Source organism: Neurospora crassa, linkage group V, assembly GCF_000182925.2.
Source record: "Neurospora crassa OR74A linkage group V, whole genome shotgun sequence".
Lineage (NCBI taxonomy): Eukaryota > Fungi > Ascomycota > Sordariomycetes > Sordariales > Sordariaceae > Neurospora > Neurospora crassa.
Window position 1 is genome coordinate 1,984,405 of NC_026505.1, and position 27,710 is coordinate 2,012,114.

Genomic DNA, 27,710 nt, shown 5'->3' on the forward strand with positions numbered 1-27,710 from the left:
CACAGGACTCATGGCCCGCAGTTCTGAAGTGCATTCATTTCGAAGAGGACGTCTACCATAGGTAGACAAGAGAGACGATACAGAGAGCACTATCCTCCACTTGAAGCCAAGTACTCGATACATCACCCCCACAATTGGTACTACTACCTCATCACACGGCACCCCTGCGTCTCTCTTTTGCTCTGGATCTCGCTTACCCTATTTGGTAACGAGAGGGCCGCTTCACACCACACACTCTTCAGCGCTATTTGGATCCCTGACGGCCACTCTCCTCGAAGCCAAAAACAAGGGCCGAACAACGTTACACACCAAATCCATTGCTGAGTCCAAAGAGTCCTTTTGTCGAAGTTCTGAGCTTCATGTCTCGGTTGTTTTTTTGTAAACCAAACCCTTGGTCACCGTTGAAGTCTCAGCGCCAACTCCTCCTCTGACCCCCGATCTTCAGTCATGACAAACTATAATGCTTGGCCGTCAACTTAGTTGCATGACGCGGTGACTATACCCCAATATGGCTATAGTAGATCGCATAAATTGCGGCTGAACTGCATACGCCCTTTGTAAGTTGCATCCTACGTGGAGAGGGAAGACACCGAAAGAGTCAGAAAGGTCACAAACCCACTCAATCATCCTTGATATCAACTCTTGCCCAGGGGAATCCCGGTGCTATGGAGGAGCCCTGGTAATGTTGCATACTTTTTCCTCTCAACAGACGGAGACTTACATACACATGCCTTGGGGTCCGCTATTAGTAAATAGCGTTCTGCTATGCGACCCGGCCATTTCCCTTTTCTCCCCCAGTGTTTCCAAGAGGTTATCACCGTGGAAGGTCTACATTCATAGTACAAAACAGTTTGGGGAAGCAAGAAGCATGGTTAAGTACTGTGATGACTTTTTTATCCTATCATTTACCTTTACTGGGGCAAGCTTAAGTATAGTAATGTAGTGCCTACGGCTCGGCACGTCTTCCATGTCCTTCCTCACACACACACACACACGCTTCAAACCGTTACCGCCTACCTAGCTCTACGAGGTTCTTCAGGCAACCTTGTCTCGTCACATGGCTTATACTGCATTAGCTCGTCTACGGTAGATCTTGCCTGCATTGTGAAGCGTCAACGCAAGTATGAGCCGATGTTTTGACAGACCAGGGATATCATCAGGCAGAGGGGTCTTGCCCTTGAACTAGACGCTAGGCGACACGGGATAGTTGGGTACCGGATAGGTATGCAGGTCCAAGATTCCTTGCCGAAAGCCAATCATGAAATGTTTTCTAGGTCGGCGAGGGTTTCAACAGACCAAATGGTTCTACACTACTACTGGGAAGTTGATGGGAATACTACCATGCCACCTCGACCACTCCACGTCGTTTCTAGCCAGTTGTGTACGAGAACAAAGGCTTGTTAAAACGGCATCAACACTCTTCATCCAGTGGAGAATAACCCGCCTTGCGCTTTTCTGTGACTATCCCTTCCTCTTTACGAACTGACCAACAAACCAAACGCCAAGACATCACTTACCCCTACAGCTGATGATGATTTTTGGGCGCTGCCCGACTTATTTTTACATCTTCCTCCTTGTGAGATTGCGTCACAGGACCTAGCCTGTCAGCCTTACCAGCTTCTCTCTAAAGACCTCCCACTTGATCCTCAAAGTCTTCACCTCATCGGTGAATAAGCTTGAAACACTTTCGACGTATACGAGTGGCGGACCTATACTAGGTATTTTTAAACATACAGACTGGAGTCACCACAAGCATTATTCTACTTTCCAACGACATCCAGTACGAAAACGAGGAACCTTTACCTCATTGAACGCCAAGGCTTCTTTTTTTAGGACATATCTTGAAGAAGGACTTGAACAAAATGTCTACCAATCTCTGCGTTTCAGCCAAAGACCTTGGAGCACTAGGTACCTGGCGTGAAGAAGAACCGTTACAGTTACATATTTCTCGTCGTCCATCCACTGCAATATCGGCGTTTCCGTTAAGTACGAGTACAACAAGCTTGGCGGCTTCTTCGACTGCCCTGGATTATGGCGAACACTTAAAGGGTGGCCCAGGGGTTCTCCCTCAGAGTGTTTCGGGTATTGTCGCTGGAAAGGAACAACGGTTTGACGTTCAACCACGTGTGACTAAGTCAGCATATTGTCGACGACGGTCACTAGCCAGAGCAATCAAGCAAGGAAACAAGGGGGAAGGGCTGAGGAAGAAGGTCGCAAAGGCTTTGGAGTGTAAGTACTTTTCACGTTCAATCCAACCTTGCAAAATTTGTTCTCAATTGGTAATTTCTTTTTTCTTCTTTTTTTTAACTTTTTTTTTCAATCTTTTGTTTAAAGCTGCTGTTTTCTCTCCCTAAGACGGAAAAGAATCTCATACCAAATTTTCAAAGGCCATGGCTCTCCGACTACAATCGAGGTAGATGAAGAACATACACAACCGAATCAACCTGACTATACTAAGGTTGAAGATGAAGATTCATCCTCCATCGTCTGTGCCATAGACATACGACTAAATGACGATACCAGTTCCGGCAACATTGAACAGAGCAGCCGAATCGAAGAGTCACCAGCGAGAAACCCGTCCACTTCACCTACTTCTTCACCACCGGCTGATCCTCTCCCACCCATAAACAACGACAACATGACCTCGTCTTCCTCCCATGGCCGCCCCACGTCGTCCAAGTCCACCTCCCAGTTAAATCCTGCCTCGTCCTCCTCCTCTCCCACACCAAGATCTCCCATCCCATTGTTGAAATCCACCACCACCACCACCACCACCACCAAAATCTCAATACCAACCATACCCTCCTCCTCAGATAAACATGAAGATAAAGACAAAAATGATCAAGAAAAAGAAGACCAAATCGACGACAAAGACGACTGGCACCAGATCCACGAACCCGAACAACGTCGACGCATCCAAAACCGCATCGCCCAGCGCAAGTTCCGCGCAAAAGCTCGCTCGCTGAAGGATCAAGCGGCAAGGGACGCGCAGAATAGGCGGTATGCCGGGTGTGCGTATACGTGTCCGGAAGTAGGAGATTTACCTGTTGAGTATGACATCAGGGAGGAAGAGGAGGAGGAGGAGGAGGGCAAGGGGTACGACTTTGAGGGTGGTGGTGGTGAAAATGGGCAAGAGTTGGGGGGGATAGGGGGAGAGAGGGTCCTCTCGGGGTTACCGTGGGGTGGACTGAGCATGAGGTTTGTGGTCGGTCGAGGACACGGGTATTATCATTACCAACAAACGTCAAAGGGATCAGGAGGATCAGGAGGATCAGGATCAGGATCAAGGTCTGGGTCTGGGTCTGGACCGTCTGGGACGGGTACGGGGACAGGAACGGGGACAGGAACGGTGACGTCGCTACTATCCCCTGCGATCACGGGTTTGGGTACGCCTACTACGCCTGTGCCTGTGCCTACAGGGACTACTAGCGATGGTGATGCCTGGCCTGCTTTGCTGCAGCAGCAACAACAGCAACAGCAACGACATCAGCAACAGCACCCACGATCGGCTACATATTACGGACAGCACGCGAGTGGGAGCAGTGCAGGGTCGCCTTTGTCGCCATACGGAATGATGATGTCTATGGGTATGGGCTTTATGGGTAGTAGTGATATGGATATGGATGTGGATTATCCTATGGCGGCGGTAACTCCGGAAAGTGGAAGTGGAAGTGGAAGTGGTGGTCACGGAAGTTCCCTGGGGGTTGGTGATGGTATGGATATGACGTATTATGATTCATCGCCGTATTATTACGGCACGTACGGCTATGGAAGTGGTGGTAGTGGTGGAGGTGACACGGCGAGCGGCAGTGGAGGCAGTGTCTAGGGACTGGACTTGTGAGTCTGTGGCTGGATGGCAAGGCTGTAGGAATTCTCTTCTCTATCCTGTGAGTTGTGTGTCTTGATGATGGTTGGCCAGGATACGGGGTTTCTCATGACTGATTTCACTTCTTTTTCTTGTACACAGTGCAGTGTATACCCTTCAGCGATTTTTATTATACCCAATTTGTGATTGACAATGTAGATCCGTAGAATTTACGGGTTCCCCCATGACGGTTTCTATTCTGCCTGCCCGGAGGGTGGTTAGTCGCCGCCATTAGTGTCGAAGCTTGCAGTCTATGCTTTATTACCACATTGGCCTCTGGTAGCCTACCAAGTACACCACATCCAACATCTCATTCTTCTAGAAGGCTTGGAAAGCTTCCATGACACGGGCACACGGCTCGGATAGGACCCCCAACATGTTGTTGCATACGCTGTAGGGACCTGCATCATAGCCGAGTTGGTAGCGAATCCTTGTACAGTAGATGACCTTGATAGTACAGGCCTGAAAAACGATCAAGGTAGGTAAGGCGAGGCGAGTTGAAGCAAGGCGAACATCCCGCGAGTACTTACTTTATCAGCGGGTTGGGTAAACTGCTGTGCCATTTTGTATTCTTGCATGCGTCTTCTGCGCATCTTCTTTGCATCCCGTATATTAATGAGCTGTAGGGCTGCGCAGGAATGGTGAGGGTATCTGGAAGCGAATTAATTAGTTTTGGTAACTTGGATGAGGTTGGACACCTCCTTTCTCTCTCTCCCCCATTGAGTGATGTCTGTAGATCAGTTTTCTTCACCTTATTCTTGGCTTCACCGTCCGCTGCCCCATCCCCGCTCTCGCCCCGAACCGCCACCGCATATGTGTTTGTCAAAAGTTGCTTGCAGCATGCATGAAGCTGCTTGGGTTGGTGGAACCCAAGACGAACAGGGTGACACATGTCCTGCGTGCCTAGACAACAGACATCACGGTGTGACTAAATCGGTACCAGCGGACTGTGGTTGCGAGACGAGGTTGTGATGTGAAGGTCGAGCGGGAGGATCAATAAGACAGAAGTGAACAACCGCCCGGAGTGATCTCTCATGACACATGGCCCCTTTGTCAGGAGCGACTACAGGCACGCCGTTTCATGATCATTGATTTCTTGTTAAACCTCAAAGAAGCCTCATTGCCCGAAGGCTGGGAGACGCGCTCCAAGCTCGTCCAGCTACCGTGTCCAATACCAAACGTGGGTGTTCTGGACTTGTCGTTTTCAAGGGACTATTTCATATGTCCAAAGTACATCGACATTCGTCATGTTCCTTGGTATGGTGGATGGAACGTTGCGGCAAGTGGCGAAGGCTCGAGGTTCGGTACGAGGTTGAATTTTTCGGCGGGGTTGGCTCGTGGTGCAGTTATGATTCGTGTGGCTTGAGAGACTTGAGACAGGTTGCTGTGATATGTCTATCTCTAGTAATGAATGAGGCTATTCTGAGATCTACCACAGTGCCGAAATTTACGCCACGCAAAGAATGCCCATCTGAGCATAGATATCGTGGTTATGTGTGGACGGCCTCATAGGGCTGCAGGGCGTGGAATGAAGTATGGCGTGGGTAGTGATGGGAGGACAGATGTCATTCGTAAGCCTTTATATATATATATATCTTCATTCCTCTGCTCCAAAAAAATGATGAAATTAGGAATCGAGTTGTCGTGGAGGGGAAGGAAAGACGGAATGAGAGCTGGAGCTGGAGCTTCGCTTGAAGTCGCACACAAGGTGGGGGAGCGGGGATAACCCCCATTTGGCCCCGCAATTTGCTGAAGAGACGGGACCCACCTGGACTTGGGCTGCCCGTTGGAGTCGGTCGCTGTGGGGTCTCGTTGGGGGGGTTACTGTACAGTAGTTACCCCTGTTCGTGCATGTAATCCGGGACAGCACTTTGCATGCATTTAGAGGGCTCATACATTTACATTCACATGCCAAGACTAGCCATAATAACCACTATAAATCGACCAGAAACAACAGAATCTTTCCAAAATAGGATAAATATAAAGCTATTCACACAATTGGAAATCCGGGTAATTACCTTCTTTACCTAAATCGATATACTTCCCCTTATAAAAGTCTAAAAGAGTAATCTATTTAACACGTAATATAACATATACTTCCACCTTCTTTTTCATCCTTCTAAATACTTGTACATTATTAAAATTAAGCACATCCTTTTCAATTGCCCAATTGAGTAAATCGACGATATTTAGCACTACCTCCTTAGTACTAATAATTAGAAGTGGGATGAACTCCTTATCGTCCTCCTCGTTTTTAATAGTATAGGTATTATAAGTTTCGGCTAACCAGTTATTTACAATATAATTAAGTACTTCCTCTACAATAATAGGCTTACCGGGTACCTTATTCTTATTAACGGGATTTATAAAATTAACTAGATCTATCCTCTTTTTAACCTTTATTATTACCTTCTTAAAGACCTCTTTAAAATTATCCGGCCTATTTTCGAGGAAGCTATAAAGGTTTAGACTCTCCTCTAGTTCCAATATAGTAGACTTCTTCTAGTAATTAATAACGGTCTATCTTTTAATTCTATTATACTAAATATTCGAGACCTAATTGAGGGTATATTGTAAATTCATCTCTTTAAAGGGGTCCTACCCTTTATTACTAACCTCAAAGTATAGCTACTTAAGGTAGTAACAACGGTAATATAATTTAAAGGAATTGATAATACCCTAATTTATAGGTTAATATATAGATATAACGTTAAGGAATAGGTATATAATTATAATTGTAGAAGGGGGAGGCGCTAGAATTAAATTTACTTAATAATTAGAAAAATTATTAAGGATAAGTATAATTTACTAACTAGACTTTTTATAATTATAATAAGTATAAAAGGATTGTAATTAGTCTACTATAATTATGCCCGTTATCTATACCTTTTTATTATACTTCTATACCGTTCTAGCAATATTAAAATTAAATTGCTTCAAGGTATAAGGTACCTTTACTTTACCTATTACCTATATTTCAAACCAATCGTTACTAATATTATTTATTATAAGGGTAAGAAATATACATAATTTATTATATTTAACACCGGGTCTAATTTAACTAGATAAACCGAAGTCTAAACTATAGCGCTAAAAGAATCTAATTTTATCTATATTGTACCAATTACCCTACGGAAAGCTCGCCACAAAATCTCATAATTTAATTATTTCCTCAAATATATAAGGATCCTTAATAGGTATAGAAATAGCCTTACTAACGAAAGTATTCTTAAATAACTTATAGCGGTAGCGAAAGAGGGTATACTACTTTTTACCGAAGTATAATACTATATAGGGGTTCGTTAGTTTATTATTTCGAACTTCTAGGTACCGAAGCTACAAATCCCTAACTTTTTACTATAGAATCTCAATAGAAGTATCAAATCCCCGAACTTCAATACCAATTTACTACTAATAGAAGAGGCGCTCTAGAACTAGCCAGTCCCCCTTACGTACGTAGGAAGCTTATAATTATTGAAAGTCGAGGTTATTAATTTATAGGTTAAACTTCTTATTGAAATAACGTAAAATTGTATATTACGGGAAGGAGAAATCCTATTTCCGTTTAATTTACAATACGGTAGCACTTTAACTAGGGCGGGGAGTTTCGTTGTAGAACTACTTTTAAAGTAAGAGTCTTTATACCTACGTAAGGGATTTTCAATTTGTATATTCGCGGCGCTTAGAAGTCGCCTTTTTTTTACCGCGCGTTATAATTATTTAAGAAGGTTATTGTATAGTGAGATCTATTAGTAATAGGACTTCTAAAGGTAATAAAAAGGGGGATTTTAATTACTTACGTACGCTGGTACCCTAGTAACATTATAATTTACCTAATATAGTGTAGTGTGATGTGATGTGGTGGTTGATTTGGTGAAATTTGGGAATTTTGGCGGTCTTAGTATGCTTATTAGATTAGAAATCGGACTAGAAATGCCGCCTGTCGGGGGGGGGCTGTAAGGGCTGTTAGTGGCTGTCAAGGACCGTCAAATTGTATATATACTAATTTGACGGGCCGCCAGATGTGTAAATATGCTTTTTAGCACTTACCTATACTAAATAATTGCGGACTGGCAGTTGCTAGCATTTAGAGGGTGTTATGCATTATCAGGTGCATGCACGAGCAGGGGTAACTACTGTAGTAGTAAGGGCCGGGGCCTCTTCAAGGGGTCCTGGTTTACACCCCCTGCAGATTAGCGCCGCTTCCACTTCATCGTCATGGAACGTGTTCAGAAAATAGCAGGAAACGAGCACCACCACAACTTCCGACCCTCCCCCGGGCCATCATCGAGACCATCTCGCTGTACTCACTGGAACTGGAACTGGACGCTGATTCGACAGAACCGAATCAATCTGCCGCCAGTTCCTCACTTTTTCACCAAACACAAACCTGTCGAAAAGTACTACCGATGCTCATCAGGAGAAGCTAGAAACAGCTACACCGAACAGCTATTCCAAAGCTCAAGGTACCGTACCCCCCTCCTACCTTGGGACCACCTCCATCTTGGGAACAACATCAAGCCATGGCGCCACCACCACCCCGGCAACCGCGCCAATTGAACTTGGTGCTCACCCTCTTCCTCCTCTGTTTCAATGTCCTCTTCGGCCAAGCCGCCGCCGCCCAGGAGGACGAGGCCATCCTCAACAGCGAGATTGCTCGACTCAACAACCAGAGCTTGCTATGGGGTCCCTATCGTCCCAACCTCTACTTTGGCGTCCGCCCCCGCATGCCCAAGGCCTTGATGACGGGTCTGATGTGGGGCAAGGTTGAGACATACACCGACTATCAGACCTCTCTCCGGTACACATGCGAGCAGAACGAGGGCATGAAGGGTTATGGCTGGGACGAGTACGACACTAGAAGGGGCGGTGTTCAGTCCATCCACGACACCGAGAACGGCATCGACATCACCACCTCCTTCGTCAAGGTTCCCGGCGGCGCGACCGGCGGTAGCTGGGCTGCCAGAGTCAAGGGTCGGCTCCAGGAGGGTGTACCCTCGGACCGCAAGACTGCTGTCATCCTCTACGTAACACAGGAGGGACTTGGCACCCTTGAGGCGGCCAAGGGAGATGATGAGAATGGCTATGAGGGCGATGTCACCCTCAACGGCAACTCTGCCGCCCTCGGAGACTACAAGCTAGTCCTCACCAAGGGCAAGGGCAAGCACCCCAAGAGCGATCACAAGGTCACCGAAGTGCGTGGTGATGCTCACACCGTGGTTCAGTCCTTGACCTACCAGGAAGAGTTCCTTTGGCAGGCCAAGGGCATCGTCTTCAAGCAGCTCAAGGAAAGTGTCGATGCTTTTGTCGACAAGTACTTTGACAAGGAAGACCCCCCACCGGCATGGCAGGTATTCCAGCTCGAGAACCGCCCTGGAGCTGGAAATGTTCACATCATCCAGAGGGTCTTTGAGGGTGACTTCGAGTTCGACATCTTGTTCTCCAGTGCCTCGGCTGGCAAGGAGCTCTCAAGTGCCGATCTGACCAGGGAGATCCAGGAGGCTACTGAATCGTTTGGTGAACGCTTCTCGAGCGTGTTTGCCATCAAGGCTCCTTTTACCGCTGAAAAGTACGAGAAGTTTGGCAGGAGCATGTTCTCCAATCTCATTGGTGGTATTGGTTATTTCTTTGGAGAGTCAGTGGTTGACCGTTCGTATGCACCCGAGTATGAGGAGGATCACGAGGGTTTCTGGGAAGAGGCTGCTGCGGCCAGAGCTCGCAACAAGCCCACGCTTGAGGGCCCTTATGAGCTCTTCACCAGCGTCCCGTCCCGACCCTTCTTCCCCAGGGGCTTTTTGTGGGATGAGGGCTTCCACCTGATTCCCATTGCAGACTGGGACATTGATCTTGCCATGGAGATTGTGAAGAGCTGGTATAACCTCATGGACGAGGATGGCTGGATCGCTCGTGAGCAGATCCTGGGTGCAGAAGCCAGGAGCAAGGTTCCCGAGGAGTTCCAGACCCAGTACCCCCACTATGCCAACCCCCCTACGCTGTTCTTCATTGTCGATACCTTTGTCAACAGGCTGCGCAACGCTAATGGCACCATGCCTGCTGTTAAAGAACACCTCTCCCAAGGCGTCTCTCTTTCCAGTGCGTCTATCGACAACGTTGAGGTAGGACTCGAGTATCTCCGCCGCCTCTACCCGCTTCTTCGCCGCCAGTTCTACTGGTTCAAGAAGACACAGTACGGTGACATCAAGTCCTACGATCGCGACGCCTATTCCTCCCGTGAGGCTTATAGGTGGCGCGGCCGCACCCTCACGCACTGCTTGACTAGTGGCTTGGACGACTACCCTCGCCCTCAGCCACCTCACCCTGGTGAGCTCCATGTCGACCTCATGTCGTGGGTTGGCCTAATGGCTAAGTCGCTGGCCAACGCCGCCGAAGTCATTGCGCCCGAGGAGGTTGAGGATTACACAAAGGTTCTCGACGGAATCGAGCACAATCTTGATGACCTGCACTGGTCTGAGAAGGACGGCTGCTACTGCGATGCCACCATTGATGAGTTTGAGGAGCACCAACTCGTGTGCCACAAGGGATACATCTCCCTCTCCCCATTCCTGACTGGCCTGTTGAAGCCCGATAGCCCTAAGCTCGGCAAGATTCTGGCCCTTATTGGTGATGAGGAGGAGCTATGGAGCCCTTATGGCATCCGCAGCTTGAGCAAGAAGGATGAGAACTACGGCACTGCCGAGAATTACTGGAGAAGTCCCATCTGGATCAACATCAACTACCTTATCATTACCCAGCTTCACGTAAGTTGACTGTTCCTTAACCATAAATTGAGCTAAAGCGGCATGCTGACACCCACTAGAACCTTGCAACCCAAGAAGGGCCCTACCAAGAGACGGCCCGCGACATGTATCAAAGACTGCGCAAGAACGTTGTCGAAACCATCTACAACAGCTGGGAGGAAACGGGCTTTGCGTGGGAACAGTACAACCCGGAAACGGGCAAGGGTCAGCGTACACAGCACTTCACCGGCTGGACCAGCTTGGTGGTCAAGATCCTAGCCATGGAGGACCTGCCCGAGGCTGCCCCAGTGGCCCCGGTTGAATCACAGTACGTCAAGGACGAGCTATGATGAAATTGAGCTGTCGTCTAATCAGGCTACATCGCTAGAAACGACATACCGAAGTTGTAAATAGAGGCGATGACAAGGTCTGACATGACTTTAAGAAATATCACTGTATCGATGGACATGACCGCTTAACTACGTGCCATTGTCGGTTGTTCTTTGTTTGGATATTGTCTTGTTCAGACTTGTGCGTGTGTAGGTAGTCAGGGGGTGGCGCAGTTTGGTGTTTGCCACATACAACCCTAACCCGGGACCCTTACTCTGCTGTAAAAGGGTGCTATATTTGGCCCAATGTAGCTCTTTGCTCCGGAGCCCCGCGAGGCAACCCCTGACTCTGAAGTTACAGTTACGTGATAAGCCCAGGTGCGGGCATCAACATGGGACCACGGCCTTTCGTCGTATCGATCCAACCTGCCCTGGACTGCTGCTTTCCATTCCGCCTTTCTGTTGACAACTACGGAGCTGGCATGCTGTTCAATGCTGTCCAATCGACCGATCACGAATCCTCGTATCGGTAGTATTGCATCTCACGACGGCGGGGCGGCCTACAACGAGGGCAACGATTTTTCCAACATCTTTCTGCCCGGCAGCAGCATGAATCTACGATACGTCCCGCCTTGAACTACCTCTACTACCTACATACACCATCCGTTCACGACACCACCGCCTCGAACATCAGCAACAGCAATACCAACATCGGACTACAGTTAGCTAGCTACTACAATACAACAACGATATTCACGGACCGAGACACCATCACAACACCATGTCCAACTTCAAAAGGGCCTCCATGGCTGGTGCCGGGCCAAAGTCCACATCTTCGTCAGCGATGATGGCAGGAGGCGGCCACAGCAAGAACGGCAGCATCTTGAACGCCCTCCGAGCGACCACAATGATTGATACCAAGCCAGTATTACCAGCCGGTATGCCACCTATCCTCTGCTACCCCCAAAGCACTCTTTTTTTTTTTCCAATACCAGCTAACAAATACGTCGATACTCGTAGAAATCCTCGTCACGATCCTCGATTACCTCCCCGTCTCCGACCTCCTCCGCTTCGCCCGCACCTCCCGCCGCATGCGCGAGATGGTCTACGACGACACCCGCTGGGTTGCCCGCCTGCGCTCTATGGGGGTGTGGGACGAAGCGGAAGCGCGGCGGCGGTTCGAGGAAGTAATGAAGCGACGGCGCGAAGCCGCCGAACGGGCGGAGCGGGAACGACTCGCTGCCGCTGCTGCAGCAACGGGCACAACAGGAGGATCAATGCCAATAGGGAGAGGACAGCCGTTTCCTGGACAATCACTGGAGCTGTTTCCTGGATTGCAACAACAGTACCCAACGCCGCCGCCGGTGATAACGACGACCCTGTTCGATGCAGGCGAGGAGGAGCTGAGGAGGAAGAGGATCGCGGAAGAGCAGAAAAAAAGGGAGGAGGCGATTCAGGCGGCGGCGCAGAGAAGGGCGATGGAGGAGATGGAAGGGTTGCAGGATGGGTTTGAGACGATGAAAGTGGGCGGAGGACAAGGGGGACTGCTACCGACGGCGCCGCAAAAAGACCCCTTTTCGGACCCCGAAGCGTTATTGAACGTGATCAAAAACGCCCGTTCCATCCGCGGCCACGCCCGACAAGAGTATGGCAAGATTTACGGCGCGCTAGCACCGTTCTACTTTGACCTGGCCAAAGCGAAATCGCACACCGACCCGGTCGTCTTTCGCGTGTTTCGGGATCCGGAGCGGCAAGCACAGATGTTGGCCAACCTGCGGACGTTTGCCAAGTCCGACTGGGCCGCTGGCTGGCGGCAGCGCGAGGAGAAGCTGGCGACCATGGCGGGCATCTTCGAGAGCGCGGTGCTGCACGAGTTTGAGACGGGTTACGAGTTTTGGGACGTCGATGGGAGGATGCACAAGTATGCGCACGTATTGGATCTGCTGAACGGCGGGACGGCGGCGGTGGAGCTGTTTATCCATAAACATCCGATCTTCACGGATAAGGAGGTATTGGCGAACCCAATGGATTGCGTCAATCAGGCGCTGGCAGACGATGTTACGCTAGAGCCGTCGAGGCGGTTCTTTGAGGTGTTGACGGCCAAGGTCAATGAGCAGGCGGATATCATCCAGCGAGTGTTTCCGAAGCCGGCCGAGGTGTTTTGGTTATTGATGGGGAAAATCAGGGATGATATCTTGACGGATTACGTGACGCCGTTGTTTGACGAGACGCACGAGAGGAGCCTGGCGGCGTATGTGAAGGCCGTTTCTGGTCTGTTTGAGCAGACGTTGCAGTTCTTTAGGACGGTAAATGCACCGAAGAACGAGAAGAACGCGAAGGAGCAGGAGGAGCTGGCAAAGGAATATGCGCTCAAAGTGTTTGAGCAGCATTTAGATCTTTATCTGGCGGATGAGTTGGATTACTTTACCCAGCAGGCGGAGGCGGAGGTGGGAGAGTGGGAGAAGAAGCTGTCGGAGCAGGATGCTACTGCGGAATCGTTCTACATGGGCAGCTTCACCAACAGGCAGGCGGATAAGAAGGACTTCTTGACGTCGTTCAAAAAAGTGGTCATGATGCCCGTGTCGGCTCTGCCAAGTTTGCCGTTAGGGTCGCCGTTTGCTTCAAAGCCTGCCACAACCCCTACGACAGCCACGACAGCAGCAGCGAACGGCGGCGAGCTACAAGCGCCGGAAAACCCTGAGCAGTCTCATCCAGTCTCTCCTAGTCTGGCGGCGCCAGTAACTGTTGATCGTACAGGAAGTCCCTTGCCGGACAAGGCCCCCACGGATGAACTAGCAGCAAAGGCTGCGCTAATGACGTCCAGACTAGAGGGAATCAAGTCCCTCTTCAGCATCGAAATTGCCCTCAGTCTCGTCCACATGGCCAAATCCAGTCTCGGCCGCGCCGCTGTCTTCATTCAACTCGGCGGACAAGCTGGCGGCGAAGCTCGCGAGCAATGCGAGGCCATATTCGTCGCTTTGCTCCGCATTCTCGGCAGCCGTCACATTAAGCCCGGTTTCGACAAGGCAGTCGCCCATCTTTCGCAATACAATCCGCGCGAGGTCTCCCATCATGACAAGGGCGGGGTGGCGCCTCTGGTGACCTTCATCGAACTCGTCAACGTCGGAGACCTGATCTCGCAGATGATCGACGTCTTCTACGAGCAACAGCTCACCACACCCAAGATCGCGGACCGCAACGATTTCCTAGACCCAGCCGGTCTGGCCAAGAAGAAATTCGAGCAAATGCTCGACGAAAGCGTCGCCGCCGGTCTCAACAAGGGCATCGACGTGCTCATGGACGAAGTCGAATACGTCTGCGCCACCACACAGCAACCAACCGATTACAACCCCGCCATGACCACCGACCCATTCAATGACGCCGCCAGCATCAGCGGCATGAGCGTCACCACCGAAGGCACCACCAGCACCACCACCAACAGCAGTAACAATAACAACCGAAAATCCCGATACAAATCCGGCACACCCTCCATCTGGTCCCTTCCCTCCCTCCCGGGTACTCCACCCACCCCCGGCGGCTCCAGTGGCACCACCACCAACTCCCTCGGACCGCAAGACATTGGCCCCACGGCCACCGCCCTTCGCATCCGCGACCTCGTCGCCTCACACACCTCGATGCTGACGGGATCCACCGATAAATCGATGCTAGACGTGTTCAACGGCGAAGTCGGCCTGCGTCTCTTTACCGCCGTATGCAAGCACCTCAAGCGCCAGCGCATCTCGACCGAGGGCGCCATCAAGCTCATTGCCGACGTGAATCTCTACTACGAGTACATCCGCACCTTGAAAAACCAAGACCTGCTAGCATATTTCAAAGCGCTGAGGGAGTTGAGTCAGATTTACCTGATTGATGCTAAGCATCATGCCAAAGAAATGGCGACCATTATTGCGGATAACGAGCGGTTTAGTGGCGTGTTTAGAGCCGAGGAGGTGTACGAGTATGCGGAACGAAGGGCGGATTGGTATAATGTGAGGAAGGAGGTGGAGAGGGCTATGTATGGGCTGGAGTGTTTGGTAATGTGAGGTTGTAGGGAGGGACCATCGAAGGGTGTTCCTTGGTAATAGGAGAAAGAGTGTGGAGGAAGAAGATTTAACGAATAGCGAGCATCTTTACTTTTTTTTGGATTAAAGAGCATGATAAAAATAAAAGTACCTAGAGAAAATAGGATATGAGGGTTATATCAATCAATGACAAAGCATCACATACACATTTTCCGCTTTACGAGCTACATGTCAGGAGACTCTCCCGTAGATGTGATTCAAAACCGATTTGATGTCTATGGACTGATGATATGTGTGATGCGCCCAAACGCCTTTCTCTTGCTCTATATTGTCAATGCCGTGCATGCATACTGTATGTGACCTTTCCAACCCAGTGTATCCGTTTCATAAGTAGATCATGCCTTCTCCAGAAATGCTTGTCATCATACTTCAGTTGTAACCCTCGTCCATAGCCTCCTCACCTCGCGGTGCCAAAGTCCAACTTCCTAGCGACCTTGGAGCCGCGCACATCGTCGTCCTCCACCATACCATTCCGTCTCTTCAAATCCGCCGCCAACTTCTCCTCGGCCCCTGCCGTCTTCTTCGGCAGGTCATGCTTAGGCGTCGGCTTGGGATCTGCCTTCCACCACCTATGCTCCAGCATCTCCCTCGCCGTGATACGCCTCCTTGGATCCAAAACCAGCGTCTTGGTCAACAGATCCACGCCATCGGACCCGACTGCGCCAAACCGACCCATGTACTTGTCCTTGCCCGCCACGGGCACCACGTCGCTGGGAACCGTATACTCCTTCAGCTGCGTAACACCAGGCCAGTTCTCCTCCGTCGGCGTGCCGATTTCCCTGCAGATCAAGGCGATCTGTTCAACCTCCGAGTTACCAGGCAGGTAAGGGGCACGAATGATGAGCTCGGCAAACACCAGACCCACCGACCAAATGTCCACGGCACCCGAATAGTGGCGGGCGCCGAACAGCAGCTCGGGAGGACGGTACCATCTGGTGATCACGTTCGCCGTCATTCGCACGCCGGGGTCGGCAAAGCTCCGTGCTAGACCAAAATCCGCCAGTTTGACTTCGCCGTCGGCGGCGATCAGCAAGTTGTTGGGCTTGATATCGCGGTGCAGCACGTAATTGTCGTGACACCACCAGATGGCGCGAGTCAGCATGCCCATCCAGGCTTTGATGTCGGCGGCGCCGTAGCGGACGTGGTCAACGTCGCGGATGAGCATCTCGAGGTCGCCGAGGGGAAGGTATTCAAGGACGAGGTTGAGGTTCTGGTCCTTGGATGAAAAGACGGAATGTAAGATGATGATGTTGGCGTGGCCCCGAAGCTTTTGCAGGTACTTCATTTCGCGGATGGCGTCGGGCGCGATGCCATCTTGGTATTCCTTTTGGACTTTGATCTTTTTGATGGCGACTTGTGTTGAGGAGTCGAGACGGGAGTGGCCGAGGTAGACGTTGGCGTAGGTACCTTCACCGAGTTTCTTGCCTGTTGCGCACGATAATATGTGTTAGTTCGATAAACTCCCACTGGAAGAGTTGGTATGACCGAGTACAACGCACCCTTGATGTATTTGTTCTTCTCGTCTTCGTTCATCTGTTCCATCAGATCCATAGTCGGGCGGGCTAAGGCGGCGATCTGCTGGCCCCGGGCCGACCGTGGAAGTCCCCCGCTTGGGGTGCCGCCGCTGGATGGCGGAAGGGATTTCGGTGGCTGGAGCGCATCGGTCGGACGCGCAACAAGAGGGGAGTTCGCCATGTTGCTGGCTGGTTCTCTCGGGTGCTTCAACCCTCGGGCGGACGGTGTAAAGTGATGCCAAAACAGTCGATTACCTACTTAGTCCAGAGATCGCGGGGAAAAGACGGGCTCGATGGGAAGAGAAGGTCGGGCGTCAACGGCAGATCAACGACCGGTGGCTGTTCAGTTGTTGTTTTGTTATTGTTGTTGATGGTGTTGGGCAGCTTCGTAGAGGCAGCGTTGCATAGACGGAGTTAAGATAAGGACGGAGGATAAGGGAAGAGAGAGTGGGATTAAGCTTTGGCAGATGGATGCGCTGTGATGGATGGAGTTCGGTGGAAGGGCCCTGTCAACCAGTGGAGGCCCGGATCCCCGTATGTCTTGTGGGTCCGCTGCTGCCCGCTGGTGTTTGGAGACTAGAGCGATTTCCATTTTTGTTTCTCAGTCATCCCGACATATATAAAAAGACATCTGTCTTTGAGGGTAGAAGGTATCAAAACATCCGCAGTGTTTCTTCACATATCAACTTGGATATCTTATCATGATATATATGCATATCACCATCAAGGGAACCTCTGCCGCGGTGCCGCGCGACGGATGCCCTGCCCAGCCCAGCCCGCCGATGACACCGTCACACCGTCAAACTCGTTTAGGTAAGCACTAACAAGCAAAGACCCCTGTAGCCGTAAGGATAGACCAGCAAGAGACACGCTAAACCCCGAAAGTCTCAGTGCTCCACAGGGATGAGCAGGCGCCTGGACCCTGACGTCACTTCTCACCCAACCAAAGTGGCAGTGTGAAGGCTTCTTCCTCCTCGTGGACGGGCGTCGACATCAGTCCGCGCGCCGGGCACAAGCCGGAGATCATCCGTTGGGCTAGGATTAGAAAAAAATAAAGAACAATGATGAAAACGAAACCCATGCCATGGCAGAGACAAGGAAGTAATCCGCGAGAGTAAGCATCATAGCGTGTCTAGATTACAATAGACTCCAGAAACATAACTCCGGGATAACCCTTTAAGGTCCCCCTTGTGCGCAGTCCATCTCATCTCGTCCTACTTACTCCCCTTTTGACTTTCTTTTTTCCTTGTGTCAATCCAGAACTTCTTGTAGTTTGTTGTTAACGAACTTCCACTCGACCTTGGACACGCAAGCAACAAAGCGTGGTACATACATACCTAGCACCCAAACAGTCGACTGTGGCTGCCGAGACAACCGAGCTTCCAACATTCTTTAAGCTTCCATTGTCAGCATCTCAACCCTTGGGTATTCTTTACTACGACTACGATTTTCAGGTCTCTTAGTTACGACCATATACACTTCGTAACGACGGGACGTGCTTCGTCCAAACTCCTACACGCTCGTTCCTTGTTCCTGCATCTCTGCTCGTGCATCTACACCTAGTGTACTAGCGAAGCTGCGGGCGCACAGAACCCGTGTTACATCATATTCTGTACACCAAACCACCTAGACATCAGACAGAATAACAAACTCAGTCAAGATGTTGCGAGGGATACTATCATATTGGGTAAACCTTCACCTTCACCCCCCATCCATCCTTTCCTTCTTCCCATTCTCATTCCCATTCCCCCAAGCTAAGCTAACACAATGCCCCTTTTCCAGATTTTTCCAATAATCTCCGGCGTAGTCTGGCTCGGCACCCTCCTCGGCCTGCTCATCTACTGGTGCACCGACGAAAACCGACGTCACTATGCCTCCATGGACGCGCGGCAAACCATAGCCTACATCTCCGACGTTGGCGCCTCCACCTTGAAGCCCCTCTTCATCGCCGGCTGTTCCGTAACCACCGTCTTCCTGGACCTCTCCTTCGGCGCCGACCGCTGGCTCCGCCACAAGGGCCGCCTGGTGCCCAACACCACCGTGACGGAAAAGGTTCTTTCGGGCATAACCATTGTGTTTGCCATCGTCGGCACCTGCGGCCTGATCCTGCTGAGCATCTTTGACACGGCGCGATACCCCCGGCTGCACGATATTTTCCTGCTGCTGTTCATTGCCGGGTACGTCATCAGTGCCATCTTCATCTGCTGGGAGTACCAGCGCCTGGGCATGCGGTATCGCGAGCACCGCGTCCTGCGCATCTCGTTCTGGGTCAAGCTTGCCTTTGTCGTTGTCGAGATCATCCTGGCCGTCGCGTTTGCCAGTTGTAGTTACACTGGGCACTATAACCCGGCCGCGGTGTTGGAGTGGACGATAGCGTTCATCTTCTCCTTCTACATCTTTTCGTTCTGGATCGACTTGTATCCCGCGGTCAGGACAAAGGGGACCGGTGGGTACAGGGGAAACAAGGGCATGAACGAGCATATGGAACACGGCAGTAGGGAGGAGCAGGGGATTGCGGGGAGTGATAGGACGTTGATGGGAGAGGCATATGCGGCTGCTCATCATGGTCATGACCAAAGGAACAGCTACTACAGCGGTAACGGGTACAGCGGTAGCAGGCCGGGGACGGCGCCGAATCAGCAGAGCGGGTTGAGGGGGATGGCGCTCCCTAATGATTTTTAGAACAAGAGGCTACGATGATGCGATGACTGTGTTTCTGTTTGGGGAAGAACAAGAAATGTCGATCAAAGGAGATAAAGGAGGATATTTTAGTAATGCTGGAGAGTGCTGGGATACCACATGGTTTCGATATTACGATGAGCAAGCATGGAGCGGGAATCCGTTCCGTCTTGAGGCGGTTCGATGACGGCAACCCTCAATGACTTATGAGGCGTTAAGGGATTGGCACCTTTGGTTTCTAGATCTTCACTTCTTTTTGCATACTTTTGTTTTATCATTATTGCAGTAATACAGACATTACGCGTTACCATAAAGCTTAAAGCACAAGCCAGTATACAGTTCAGGCCACAGCAAGTCCGTGTATTCCATTGTCAAAATGGCTATAACCCATTAATGATGCCCTACCCTATCCTTCCTAGCCATGTTCAATCACAATACTTATCCCAACCAACTTCCCAAAAACACACTAATAATGCTATCACTGTCATCTCATCGTTCCAGGTATATGTCTATACCTCCTCAACATCTTTCCCGAACCTAAATTTAAGCACGCTCCCTAGTCGGATATCCAGCCCCCTCCCTCGCCGGAGCACGTATGATCTCCACCTCCCGACTCAACAGCTTCCTCAGCGCCGGCGTGACGATCTTTTCTACTATCGCTTTGTCTTCTTCCGCCGTAGCCGTAGCCGTAGTCTTGCCCTTGTTATCCTTGGTCGTAGCTGCTGAGGGGGAAGACGCTGTCCTAGGCCCTGATTGAGGCCGAGGCGGCAACGGAGGACTGGATGATTTTGAACCCTCCGCATCTGCCAGAGCGGCTGATACCGATGAGGACGAGGCTGTTGATAACGGCCTCCTAGGACCGGGAAAGTGGTCCTTCCTGTCGATGGCTTCGACTAGGCGGCGGAAGCGCTGGAAGAGGGCTTCGGCGCGGATGAGGGTGGATTCTAGGTCTATTGTGGTGGACAGTTCGTTCACTATGTGTGTGGGGCATCATAATCAGCATACAGTACATAGTTTGGCTAGTGATGATAATGACGAGGAGGGAGATAGGGGAGATGTTCAAACTTACCATACTTCAACACCTCATCAAAGTGTTTTAAATGCGTCATGATCACATCACGATGTCTCTCCAGAATTGCCAGCGCAATGAACAAGTGGAACCCACTGCTCAGGTAATCCGTCCACAACGCCTCCCACAGGCGTAAAACGTCTGCCCACTCGAACTCACGCTTGTACCACACCAGCAGCATGCGGAAGAAGAAAAAGAAGTTCGTGCTGTCGGCCGACTCGAGATGGGCGTACAGTTTTGGATCCATGAAACGGACCAGGTTGTCCAGCGCCAGGAGCTGTGCCCGCATACCGGACTGGTCGCGAAGGAAGTTGCGCTCCATCCGGTCCATGAAGTGCTGGAACGCCCAGAAGGCGAGGGCATCGTCTTGCAGGACGGCGTAGATGGGGGCGAGCAGGTCGGACATGCCTTGGACGTAGCCCAGACCTTTGTTGTACTCATTGTAGGTCAAAAGCATGTCCTTCAGCTGCTCCATGTGGACGTTGGTTCCTGTGGAGGCAAAGGGGGAGTCGGGGTCGGGGTGGGGGATGTCTTCGCCGGCGAAGATTGGGACGTTTCGGTCTGTTCGATGAACATCCTTCTCTGTAAGTACTACTGTGTTAGGAATCTCTGATATATATATAAAAAAAGACAATAAAAGCTGATATGTTGGAAAGGAAGCCTTACCGATCCTGTTTCGCTGCTCTCTCCACCACTCACCCTCTTCGCCCTCACCACCCAAATCAACCTGCCGCTCCCACCAGGCGCCCTTGAGCTTGATGTAAGCGTCTCTTAACGATGCCGCTTGTGCCTTGCGCTCGTCTGCCGTGCTGTACCAATCATACACCCCAAGCAAGAACAGCCACGCCTCCTTCCTGACTCCATCCTCAGGATCAAGCCCACCATGGAAGATCCTCTCCTTCACTTCGTCAACGGTAACACTCAGCCTCCCCGACTCCTCATCAAAGAAGCTATTCCACTCCTTCAGCGTCAACACCCTCCTCCTCTCCTCCAGACTCAAGCTATTCGCCCCGTCCACCAGCTCAAACTCGCCCACATCCGTATCCTCCAGCTCCATGACATCCCGCGCCGTCCATATCCGCCTATTCCTGTCCCTATCGCTCTGCTCCGCTATACCCATCGCCCACCTTGCCAGGTAAATCCTCGCGCTGTCGAACTCGTCCTGCAACGTCTGCACCTCCGGGTTCCTCAGCAGCCTTCTCATTTGCGGCGGCACGCGCGGGTTGTCCAAAACATCGTTGGCCGCTTGGCGGGTAAACGTGGTCACCTTGCTGAACTTCTCCATCAGATTCCAGCCCGCTTCCTTGATCAGCTTGACGAACGGGTCCATGCCGGCGTCCTGGTCCTTAGCATTGGCGCCACCTGGCCCTCCACGCGAAGATCCCGCCTGTGTCGCCGTATTTGTTGTAGGCTTCCCCCCAAATGCAACACTATCCTCCTTTGACGGCTCGACTAGGTACATATTCGGCTCGGCCCCGCTCCGCTCAATCTGCACGTACCGCCTCAGCCACCGGAGCACTTCATCGCCGCCCCAGAACATCTGACCCGCTTCGCCGAAGGGATCGAATGTGTCGGCCGTCCGCTTCTTCTTCTGCAAAATGGTACTCTGGCACTCGCTGTCATGGAAAAAAAGGGCCGGGAAACTGTCGCCGCCTCGGCTGTTGATAATGATGCTGCCCCACCACCATCCCACGCTCGGTGGGCGGATCAGCAGGCTGTAGATGGCGCTGACGGGGATGGCGAAGGCATAGGGCCCGACGGAGCCGCGGTGCGTAGTGACGGTTGGCGGAGGAGGGACGAGGTAGGATTGCTTCGGTGGCGAGTCGCCGTCGCAGAGGTCGACTTTCACGTAGAGGTTGGCTGCTTCGCCAAGTTGAGACTCGGGGACCCAGGCGAGGAGGAGATCCGAGGATGCCGGGGTGTTGCTCGGATCCCGCGAGGACGAGGAGACGGGGCGGTCATCGCGGTGTTGGTTTCTTTGTTGGAGAAGCGCGATATAGCCGGGGATGTTATCCTTTGCGGATGGCGTCGGGTGGATGTAGACCTGGGATTCGGTTAGCATTGCGGCGATGAAATGAGAATACCGACCATTCATGCCTTGCTCTTGGTGTATAGGAGTTTCACCCCTCTCCCCATGGAGGTGTGAGTGATGGTGTTATAATCGCCTTCCTCGTCGTCGCTCATGGCATAGTAGCTCCCGGTGGGTGATGAAGGCTGTGGTCTCGAAGTCGGTACTGGAGTCGGGTGCGTTAGTAATACTGTTGCTGGCGCGGCTGTTGCAATGCTTCCTGTTGTCGTTGTGGTTGTACCTGCTGATGTTGATGTTGATGTTGATGTTGAAATGTCCGTAACGGGTGGGGTTATACTCGACGTCATCTTCTTGATCTGTGTCATGCTGTAGGACTAACAATTGAAAACAGCCATCGACTATACACTGTGCTACAGAAAGTGAGCAGCGGCCTTTCAATAGCCGTCTTGTCGCAGAGAATTGAATGGGATTAGCCGTCCGGAAAGTATATAATTGTGCGCCACTCGTGAAATCAAGTTATTTGTGCAAGGCAAGAAGTGGCAGGTGATGGAACGGAGGGATGTGGTTGGTGTAAGGACTGGAAGTTTCCTAATAACCGACGGAACGAACGTTAGTGTCACAAGCTTTAATGATCACACGCTCAGTCTCCCGACTCGACGTAGGTATTTAAACTCTTTCTTCATCAATTGCCAAAGCGCAATGCCCCGCGCTGAGCTGTTATGCGACCGAAGTCCTGCTGCATGTTAGCGCAGCCCGCCGTCAAACACGCTATCGTGAATTCTAGCCCAGGTAGGTACTACTGTGTTGTCGTAAGTCAACGAGACAGTCGTCACAGGCCTCGTCATCCTATCAGATATTTACTGGGCAGTAGTACTTCTAGCGCAGTCCAGACAAAAACCGCCACGACAGGGGGTCCCTGAATCCACGACGACCCGGCGGCACCTCCACCCCTGCCTCCTTTCACCCCCCACTACCACCATTTTCAATACCTAGTGTAGGTATGGCAAGACCCAACACCTACTAGTCTAGAAACTATTACGCGGCCTTTTCCCTCTTGAATAATTAATTGCTTCTTTGAAATATAGTAGGCGCGTGAAAGATTCCGGCAGCGAAACCACCAAGCCGGACCCTGCTTCCGAACATACGCGGCTTGTATGCAGTCTTGCATGTGCGTATAAGCAGAGTGTGCTTCACTTACACATTAAAACCAAAATGATCTCTCACAAGACGCGCTCTACCTTGGGAGGGTGGGCTCTTCTAGTTGCCACTCGCATCCTTCAGTATCCGCGGTGCCAGGTACTCTTTCGCCTTGCTCCAAGCCTTCAAATCGTTGGCCGAGATGCCCTGGCCGTCCAACGTCTGCAAACCGGCATACACGGCTTCGAAGAATTCGCACGCAATCTCCAAGTCTTCGCTAAATGCCATAGAGTAAGGCACGAACGCATCGGGGAACGTTGCCAGCCTCTCCGTCTTCTCTTTCTCACTGTTCCAGTTGATCGTCTCGTCAAAGTACGTCTTGACGGCAATTCCGAGAGCGACATCGGGGTTGAAGAGGAAGGGAAGCCTAAATGTCCAAGTCAGCAATTATCATCAAAGATTCGAGAGTAGCAGCATGTGTGAATAGAGGGTCCAACTTACTGGTGGCTGAGCTCCCAGCTATCATCCCTCTTCCTTTGTCCCTGACCGTAGAGGAAAAGAGAAGCCAGAATGGCCTCCATCAGAGCGCGTTCAGCACTCCTAACCTCGCCAGCCAACGAGTGGAACGTCAACAGATTCTTACTCAGAGGACCAGTGTACCCATTAGCTTGGTGTCGCAGCTTAAGCAGTGTCGCACAGCGGCTGATTAGCATCAGACTAGACTTGTCATCGTCATCGCCGTGCATAGGGAGACTCAGAGGTTCCACAACCTTGAGACTGCCGTTGAGAAGTCCAAATCTGACCATCTCCATGGCCACAAGCACCGATTCGTAGAGATAGGGAACTGTAGGAAACTTCTTCACCACTGGCTCCAGCGTGACCATGGCGCGGTCCAAAGCCTTGCCCCAGTTAGTCAAGTTGTGCTGGTCGTCGATGTAGCCGCGGACATGGAGATACCTCCATAAACAAATCGACTTGATGATGCTCGCTGATCCAACATTCCTCGCCTTGTTCCGTTGCTCCGCAAAAGTAAGCTTGACAAAATCGGGCTTCGTCAGAGCATGCACTTCGGAAAAGATCGATCCATGCTCGAAGCCGGGGAAATGCTGCTTAATATCCGCCTCCTTGATAACTGCCCACGTGGCCATCTGTACCCCGTAGTTGGTCTTGGTCCTAGCTTCATGACGATGGTCGAGCACAGTAGCGGAGTAGTTATCATCATACCACACCTTCGCCTTGATATCCTTGTACACAATTCCACGGTGCAACCGAGCAAGCACTAAGCTAAGCGCAGTCTCCTCGAGAGGGACAAGTTGGCTCGAGACAAGCTTCTTGTATTCCTCGGTAGCGGAACCGTCCAGAGTCGGCAAAACATATACTTGACTGTGCGTAATCCAGCTCAAGAGGCGAGGCCCGATCAGGCCAGTATTGAGATAGTGGAACATCTCCCAGGGAATTTGAAGGCCTAAATACTCGTGGTTGTCGTTTGTCAGGTGGTCCGCGTCATGAACCTTGACTTCGCCGCTTTCCGCAATGTAGACAAAGTGCTTGACAGCCATCCATGCCTTGCGGTACTTGTCCAACCAGGTAGGATCCTGGTTTTTGATCAAATCGTGAAAAGTGGTGCTGACCATTGTGACCGACTTGTCGGCTGTCCGGAGCATGTTGATGGCATCCACTATGTTGTAAGGCTGGCTCTTGACGAGGGTAGAATCCGTGAGCGGAGGAAACGGGGGAAGGAAGGGAGTGCCGGTCATGAGGAAGGCGTCAATGAAGTGTGGCTCGCTGACGTTGAGCACCTTCATTACGTTCTTCTTAGAGATGGCCGCGCAGGTGTTGCTGGTCCAGTCGATCGAGCGGATGACGCAGTCTTGAATAGGGTAGAGCATCAACTCCAACGGGCCCATGATGCCGCCGCATTGATCAGAATCGATCATGTCCAGGTATGCGATCTGCGCAGCAGCGTTGTAAGGCGCGACCAGGAAGTGAAGTTTTCGCAGCCTCAGCTCCTCTTGGAGCATGGGATATAAAGCCTGGATGTTGTAGAGACCTTGACCCGTAAGCTATTGTCGAACCGTACAAGCCCAGGTATAGACGACTTACTCGCACACTCGCCAAAAGCGGCCACCGCTGCCTCGGCTTGCCCTTCGCTGTAGAGCTTCCACGCAACACCGGTTTGTTTCTGGATTTCCCGGCCCAGCTTCGTGGTGACCTCGTCCTGTCCGACCATAGGTTGGCCATCGAAAATGAAAAAGGGGGTTGTGCGGTTCTTGAGCCAGTTGTCCAATTCGACTTGTATGCGTGCCTGAATGCCGGTAAGGCCTCCGAGAGCGGTCAGTAGCGGTTCGTTATAGTTTTCCGCTTGTTCGAGGAGCTGTCGGAGAAAGTATGACGCGTCGACGGCGATGGCGCATTCCTGGAGCTCGGATATGTTGTAGGATCTACCCCGTAGGCGGTTAGCGAGCGACTCTGAAGGTTCAATGATCAGCACTGGGAGCCAAGGTCGACTTACACTTCCTGGCCCTTGAACCAGGGATCCTCAAAGTTGACTGGCATGTTGTTAGTATTGGAAGAGATGAAGCAAGCGGCAGCGCGAGCGGGTGGTGGGCTGTAGGTGGGTAGAAGGTGATGGCAAGGGCGGCGAGCGGTGTCTAGCTGGGTCAGGCGGTCCTGGTTCGTGCGGCCTCGAGGTGGAAGGGCGAGAAATAGGTGGTTCGGTGGAAAGCGGATGAGTGAGGTGAAATGTAGCCCAAGTTCCGTCCTGAAGGATTGCCAGCAAAATAGTGAAGTGGCAGCACGAAGTCAAAGTATCGGGTGCGAGGAACCTCGAGGGACAAATGTCTGGCGTTACTTCCACTTTGGATTCGGGCCCGCAATTGGCTAAGCTGTTCGTGGCAGCGGGGAGGTGGACCCCAGCATCTATTTAGTATTTACAGGCGAGGAAGCATCGACCCTGTAGGGACAAGCAGAGTCGGCACTTCTACCTGGTTTCGCAGGCAGTCCCAGGGGTACCTCTGCTGGTAGGCAGCGGCAGGTGGTAGAGGTAGGTACCCGTCGCATGTGTCATGCCTGGTGGTCGAGCATAGTTCCGTTCGTTGCTTAGAGGTAGGTTTCGTGACCGAAATCTACCGTTTCCTTTTACTGGCGCGCATTGCCCGCCCCCCCCCCCCCCCCCCCCCCCCCCCTCGACTTCGAGGTAGAAGGGAAGAGGGCAAAGCATTGAAGGGAACATTGAAATCTGATGATGGAAGAGTTGCAGGACTCACCTGGCATCTTGGAAATGTTCCTTCTGGACGCCAATGAGTTATCCCACAATTGGTAAGATTCAAACAATTGAAGTGAGGTGCAGTGACACGCAGGTAGGTAGCTGTGAGCTGGAGGCTAGGTATGTACTATGCAGTATAGACTATAGGCGGCACGGGACAGGGTTTGGTGGAGCTTGTCCTCAGGCAGCTCGCAGTCGGAGCTTGCAAGAAAGCGCAGTGAGAAGTTGAGGGCCAAGATGGGCTAGAATTGGGGAACCATGGAGGGGAGAACGTGGGGCAGAAAACAAGTGGAAATGTACTGGCAGATCGCCCAAAAGGGACGGATACTGTCAACGGTGATTTTGGGGGGGGGGGGACTGAGGAGAGGAGGTATGCCGGTATGCCATAGGTAGGTACCTCATAGCCCGAGTGCGTGGAGGGTCAGGTCATGGGTACTTGGCAGCTTATCAACCAGGGTTGGGGTTATAGCGGACGATGGAAAGAACGGTCTCGACGCCGTAGACCTTCCCTTGTGCTGTGTAGTGTAGATGACCGTGCCTTTGGGTTCGGTCGGTTCGTCCCACACTAGGCAGGATCCAGGTGAGAGATCTAGCAACTGAACAAAGTAGACGGATAAACACCTTTGTAGGTACCTACGACTACCCATAATATGCAATATACTTCAGTTGCAGTGAAGGAGCGGATGGAGCTTGGCGCCCGGGTTCTTCGATCGCTGCCACAGGGGCAGTTGCCCGACCTCTCACCAATCCCAAAACTTTGAGTCACTTGAACCAAGAACGTCCCTCCCCTCGCCAAACTTGGTTGAGGGACACATAAGGTAAATAACGAAAAGTGGTGAAGACATTCATCTTGCGCCAATCTTTGGTTTTTTACAGATCATGGCCGATAATGCGAAGCGGTCACCTCCGATTAAGGCTGGAGGACTTCGAAGTTCGAACTTGGTCCCCAGGAACTTTCATGTCAAAAAGCAGCACAGGCAGACGGGATCACCCGAATTCCAGAA

The 27,710-nt window shown here is 51.4% G+C and overlaps 7 protein-coding genes across 8 annotated transcripts; 4 read left to right on the plus strand and 3 right to left on the minus strand.

The window, feature by feature from the left end:
• The first annotated feature begins 1,694 nt into the window (after window positions 1-1,694).
• Window positions 1,695-4,373, plus strand: NCU03654 (hypothetical protein). The gene is made up of 2 exons (XM_955641.2): window positions 1,695-2,229; window positions 2,388-4,373. Exons 1-2 carry the CDS (start codon window positions 1,863-1,865, stop codon window positions 3,824-3,826), a joined length of 1,806 nt encoding a protein of 601 aa, XP_960734.2. The 5' UTR covers window positions 1,695-1,862; the 3' UTR covers window positions 3,827-4,373.
• Window positions 4,374-8,073: 3,700 nt separating this feature from the next.
• gh63-1 (glycosylhydrolase family 63-1) lies at window positions 8,074-11,258 on the plus strand. Of its 2 annotated transcripts, XM_011396258.1 has the most exons (3): window positions 8,074-10,623; window positions 10,683-10,930; window positions 10,991-11,258. In XM_011396258.1, the coding sequence occupies exons 1-3, from the start codon at window positions 8,389-8,391 to the stop codon at window positions 11,010-11,012; spliced, it is 2,505 nt and encodes an 834-aa protein (XP_011394560.1). In that variant the 5' UTR covers window positions 8,074-8,388; the 3' UTR covers window positions 11,013-11,258. The 2 variants fall into 2 exon arrangements, with proteins under 2 accessions (XP_011394560.1, XP_011394559.1); XM_011396257.1 differs by having other exon boundaries at window positions 8,131-10,623; window positions 10,683-11,079.
• Window positions 11,259-11,316: 58 nt separating this feature from the next.
• On the plus strand, window positions 11,317-15,161 carry NCU03658 (secretion pathway protein Sls2/Rcy1). Its single transcript, XM_955645.2, has 2 exons — window positions 11,317-11,869; window positions 11,952-15,161. The coding sequence occupies exons 1-2, from the start codon at window positions 11,713-11,715 to the stop codon at window positions 14,972-14,974; spliced, it is 3,180 nt and encodes a 1,059-aa protein (XP_960738.1). The 5' UTR covers window positions 11,317-11,712; the 3' UTR covers window positions 14,975-15,161.
• A 43-nt stretch (window positions 15,162-15,204) lies between these two features.
• prk-3 (protein kinase-3) lies at window positions 15,205-17,207 on the minus strand. Its single transcript, XM_955646.2, has 2 exons — window positions 16,513-17,207; window positions 15,205-16,438 (listed from the first exon to the last, which is right to left on the minus strand). Exons 1-2 carry the CDS (start codon window positions 16,706-16,708, stop codon window positions 15,411-15,413), a joined length of 1,224 nt encoding a protein of 407 aa, XP_960739.1. The 5' UTR covers window positions 16,709-17,207; the 3' UTR covers window positions 15,205-15,410.
• A 273-nt stretch (window positions 17,208-17,480) lies between these two features.
• Window positions 17,481-19,553, plus strand: NCU03660 (FK506 suppressor Sfk1). The gene is made up of 2 exons (XM_955647.2): window positions 17,481-18,214; window positions 18,310-19,553. The coding sequence occupies exons 1-2, from the start codon at window positions 18,188-18,190 to the stop codon at window positions 19,207-19,209; spliced, it is 927 nt and encodes a 308-aa protein (XP_960740.2). The 5' UTR covers window positions 17,481-18,187; the 3' UTR covers window positions 19,210-19,553.
• On the minus strand, window positions 19,445-22,901 carry NCU03661 (GTPase-activating protein GYP7). The gene is made up of 5 exons (XM_955648.3): window positions 22,585-22,901; window positions 22,373-22,509; window positions 20,942-22,319; window positions 20,276-20,857; window positions 19,445-20,180 (listed from the first exon to the last, which is right to left on the minus strand). Exons 1-5 carry the CDS (start codon window positions 22,667-22,669, stop codon window positions 19,750-19,752), a joined length of 2,613 nt encoding a protein of 870 aa, XP_960741.3. The 5' UTR covers window positions 22,670-22,901; the 3' UTR covers window positions 19,445-19,749.
• Window positions 22,902-22,963: 62 nt separating this feature from the next.
• Window positions 22,964-26,273, minus strand: NCU03662 (hypothetical protein). The gene is made up of 4 exons (XM_955649.3): window positions 25,954-26,273; window positions 25,545-25,882; window positions 23,943-25,491; window positions 22,964-23,868 (listed from the first exon to the last, which is right to left on the minus strand). Exons 1-4 carry the CDS (start codon window positions 25,995-25,997, stop codon window positions 23,562-23,564), a joined length of 2,238 nt encoding a protein of 745 aa, XP_960742.1. The 5' UTR covers window positions 25,998-26,273; the 3' UTR covers window positions 22,964-23,561.
• Between the last annotated feature and the right edge of the window lie 1,437 nt (window positions 26,274-27,710).

Bases quoted from the DNA above. Each gene is read 5' to 3' on its own strand.
- NCU03654 (XM_955641.2), top strand. From the start codon at position 1,863: ATGTCTACCAATCTCTGCGTTTCAGCCAAAGACCTTGGAGCACTAGGT. The intron at 2,230-2,387 runs GTAAGTACTTTT...AAATTTTCAAAG, and splicing joins GGTCGCAAAGGCTTTGGAGT to GCCATGGCTCTCCGACTACA.
- gh63-1 (XM_011396258.1), top strand. From the start codon at position 8,389: ATGGCGCCACCACCACCCCGGCAACCGCGCCAATTGAACTTGGTGCTC. The intron at 10,624-10,682 runs GTAAGTTGACTG...GACACCCACTAG, and splicing joins TTATCATTACCCAGCTTCAC to AACCTTGCAACCCAAGAAGG. The intron at 10,931-10,990 runs GTACGTCAAGGA...CTACATCGCTAG, and splicing joins GTGGCCCCGGTTGAATCACA to AAACGACATACCGAAGTTGT.
- NCU03658 (XM_955645.2), top strand. From the start codon at position 11,713: ATGTCCAACTTCAAAAGGGCCTCCATGGCTGGTGCCGGGCCAAAGTCC. The intron at 11,870-11,951 runs GTATGCCACCTA...CGATACTCGTAG, and splicing joins CAAGCCAGTATTACCAGCCG to AAATCCTCGTCACGATCCTC.
- prk-3 (XM_955646.2), bottom strand. From the start codon at position 16,708: ATGGCGAACTCCCCTCTTGTTGCGCGTCCGACCGATGCGCTCCAGCCA. The intron at 16,439-16,512 runs GTGCGTTGTACT...CGTGCGCAACAG, and splicing joins GAAGAACAAATACATCAAGG to GCAAGAAACTCGGTGAAGGT.
- NCU03660 (XM_955647.2), top strand. From the start codon at position 18,188: ATGTTGCGAGGGATACTATCATATTGG. The intron at 18,215-18,309 runs GTAAACCTTCAC...CCCCTTTTCCAG, and splicing joins GAGGGATACTATCATATTGG to ATTTTTCCAATAATCTCCGG.
- NCU03661 (XM_955648.3), bottom strand. From the start codon at position 22,669: ATGACACAGATCAAGAAGATGACGTCGAGTATAACCCCACCCGTTACG. The intron at 22,510-22,584 runs GTACAACCACAA...ACCCGACTCCAG, and splicing joins ATCAACATCAACATCAGCAG to TACCGACTTCGAGACCACAG. The intron at 22,320-22,372 runs GCATGAATGGTC...ACCGAATCCCAG, and splicing joins TCCTATACACCAAGAGCAAG to GTCTACATCCACCCGACGCC.
- NCU03662 (XM_955649.3), bottom strand. From the start codon at position 25,997: ATGCCAGTCAACTTTGAGGATCCCTGGTTCAAGGGCCAGGAAGT. The intron at 25,883-25,953 runs GTAAGTCGACCT...CCTACGGGGTAG, and splicing joins TGGTTCAAGGGCCAGGAAGT to ATCCTACAACATATCCGAGC. The intron at 23,869-23,942 runs GTAAGTTGGACC...TTGGACATTTAG, and splicing joins AGCTGGGAGCTCAGCCACCA to GCTTCCCTTCCTCTTCAACC.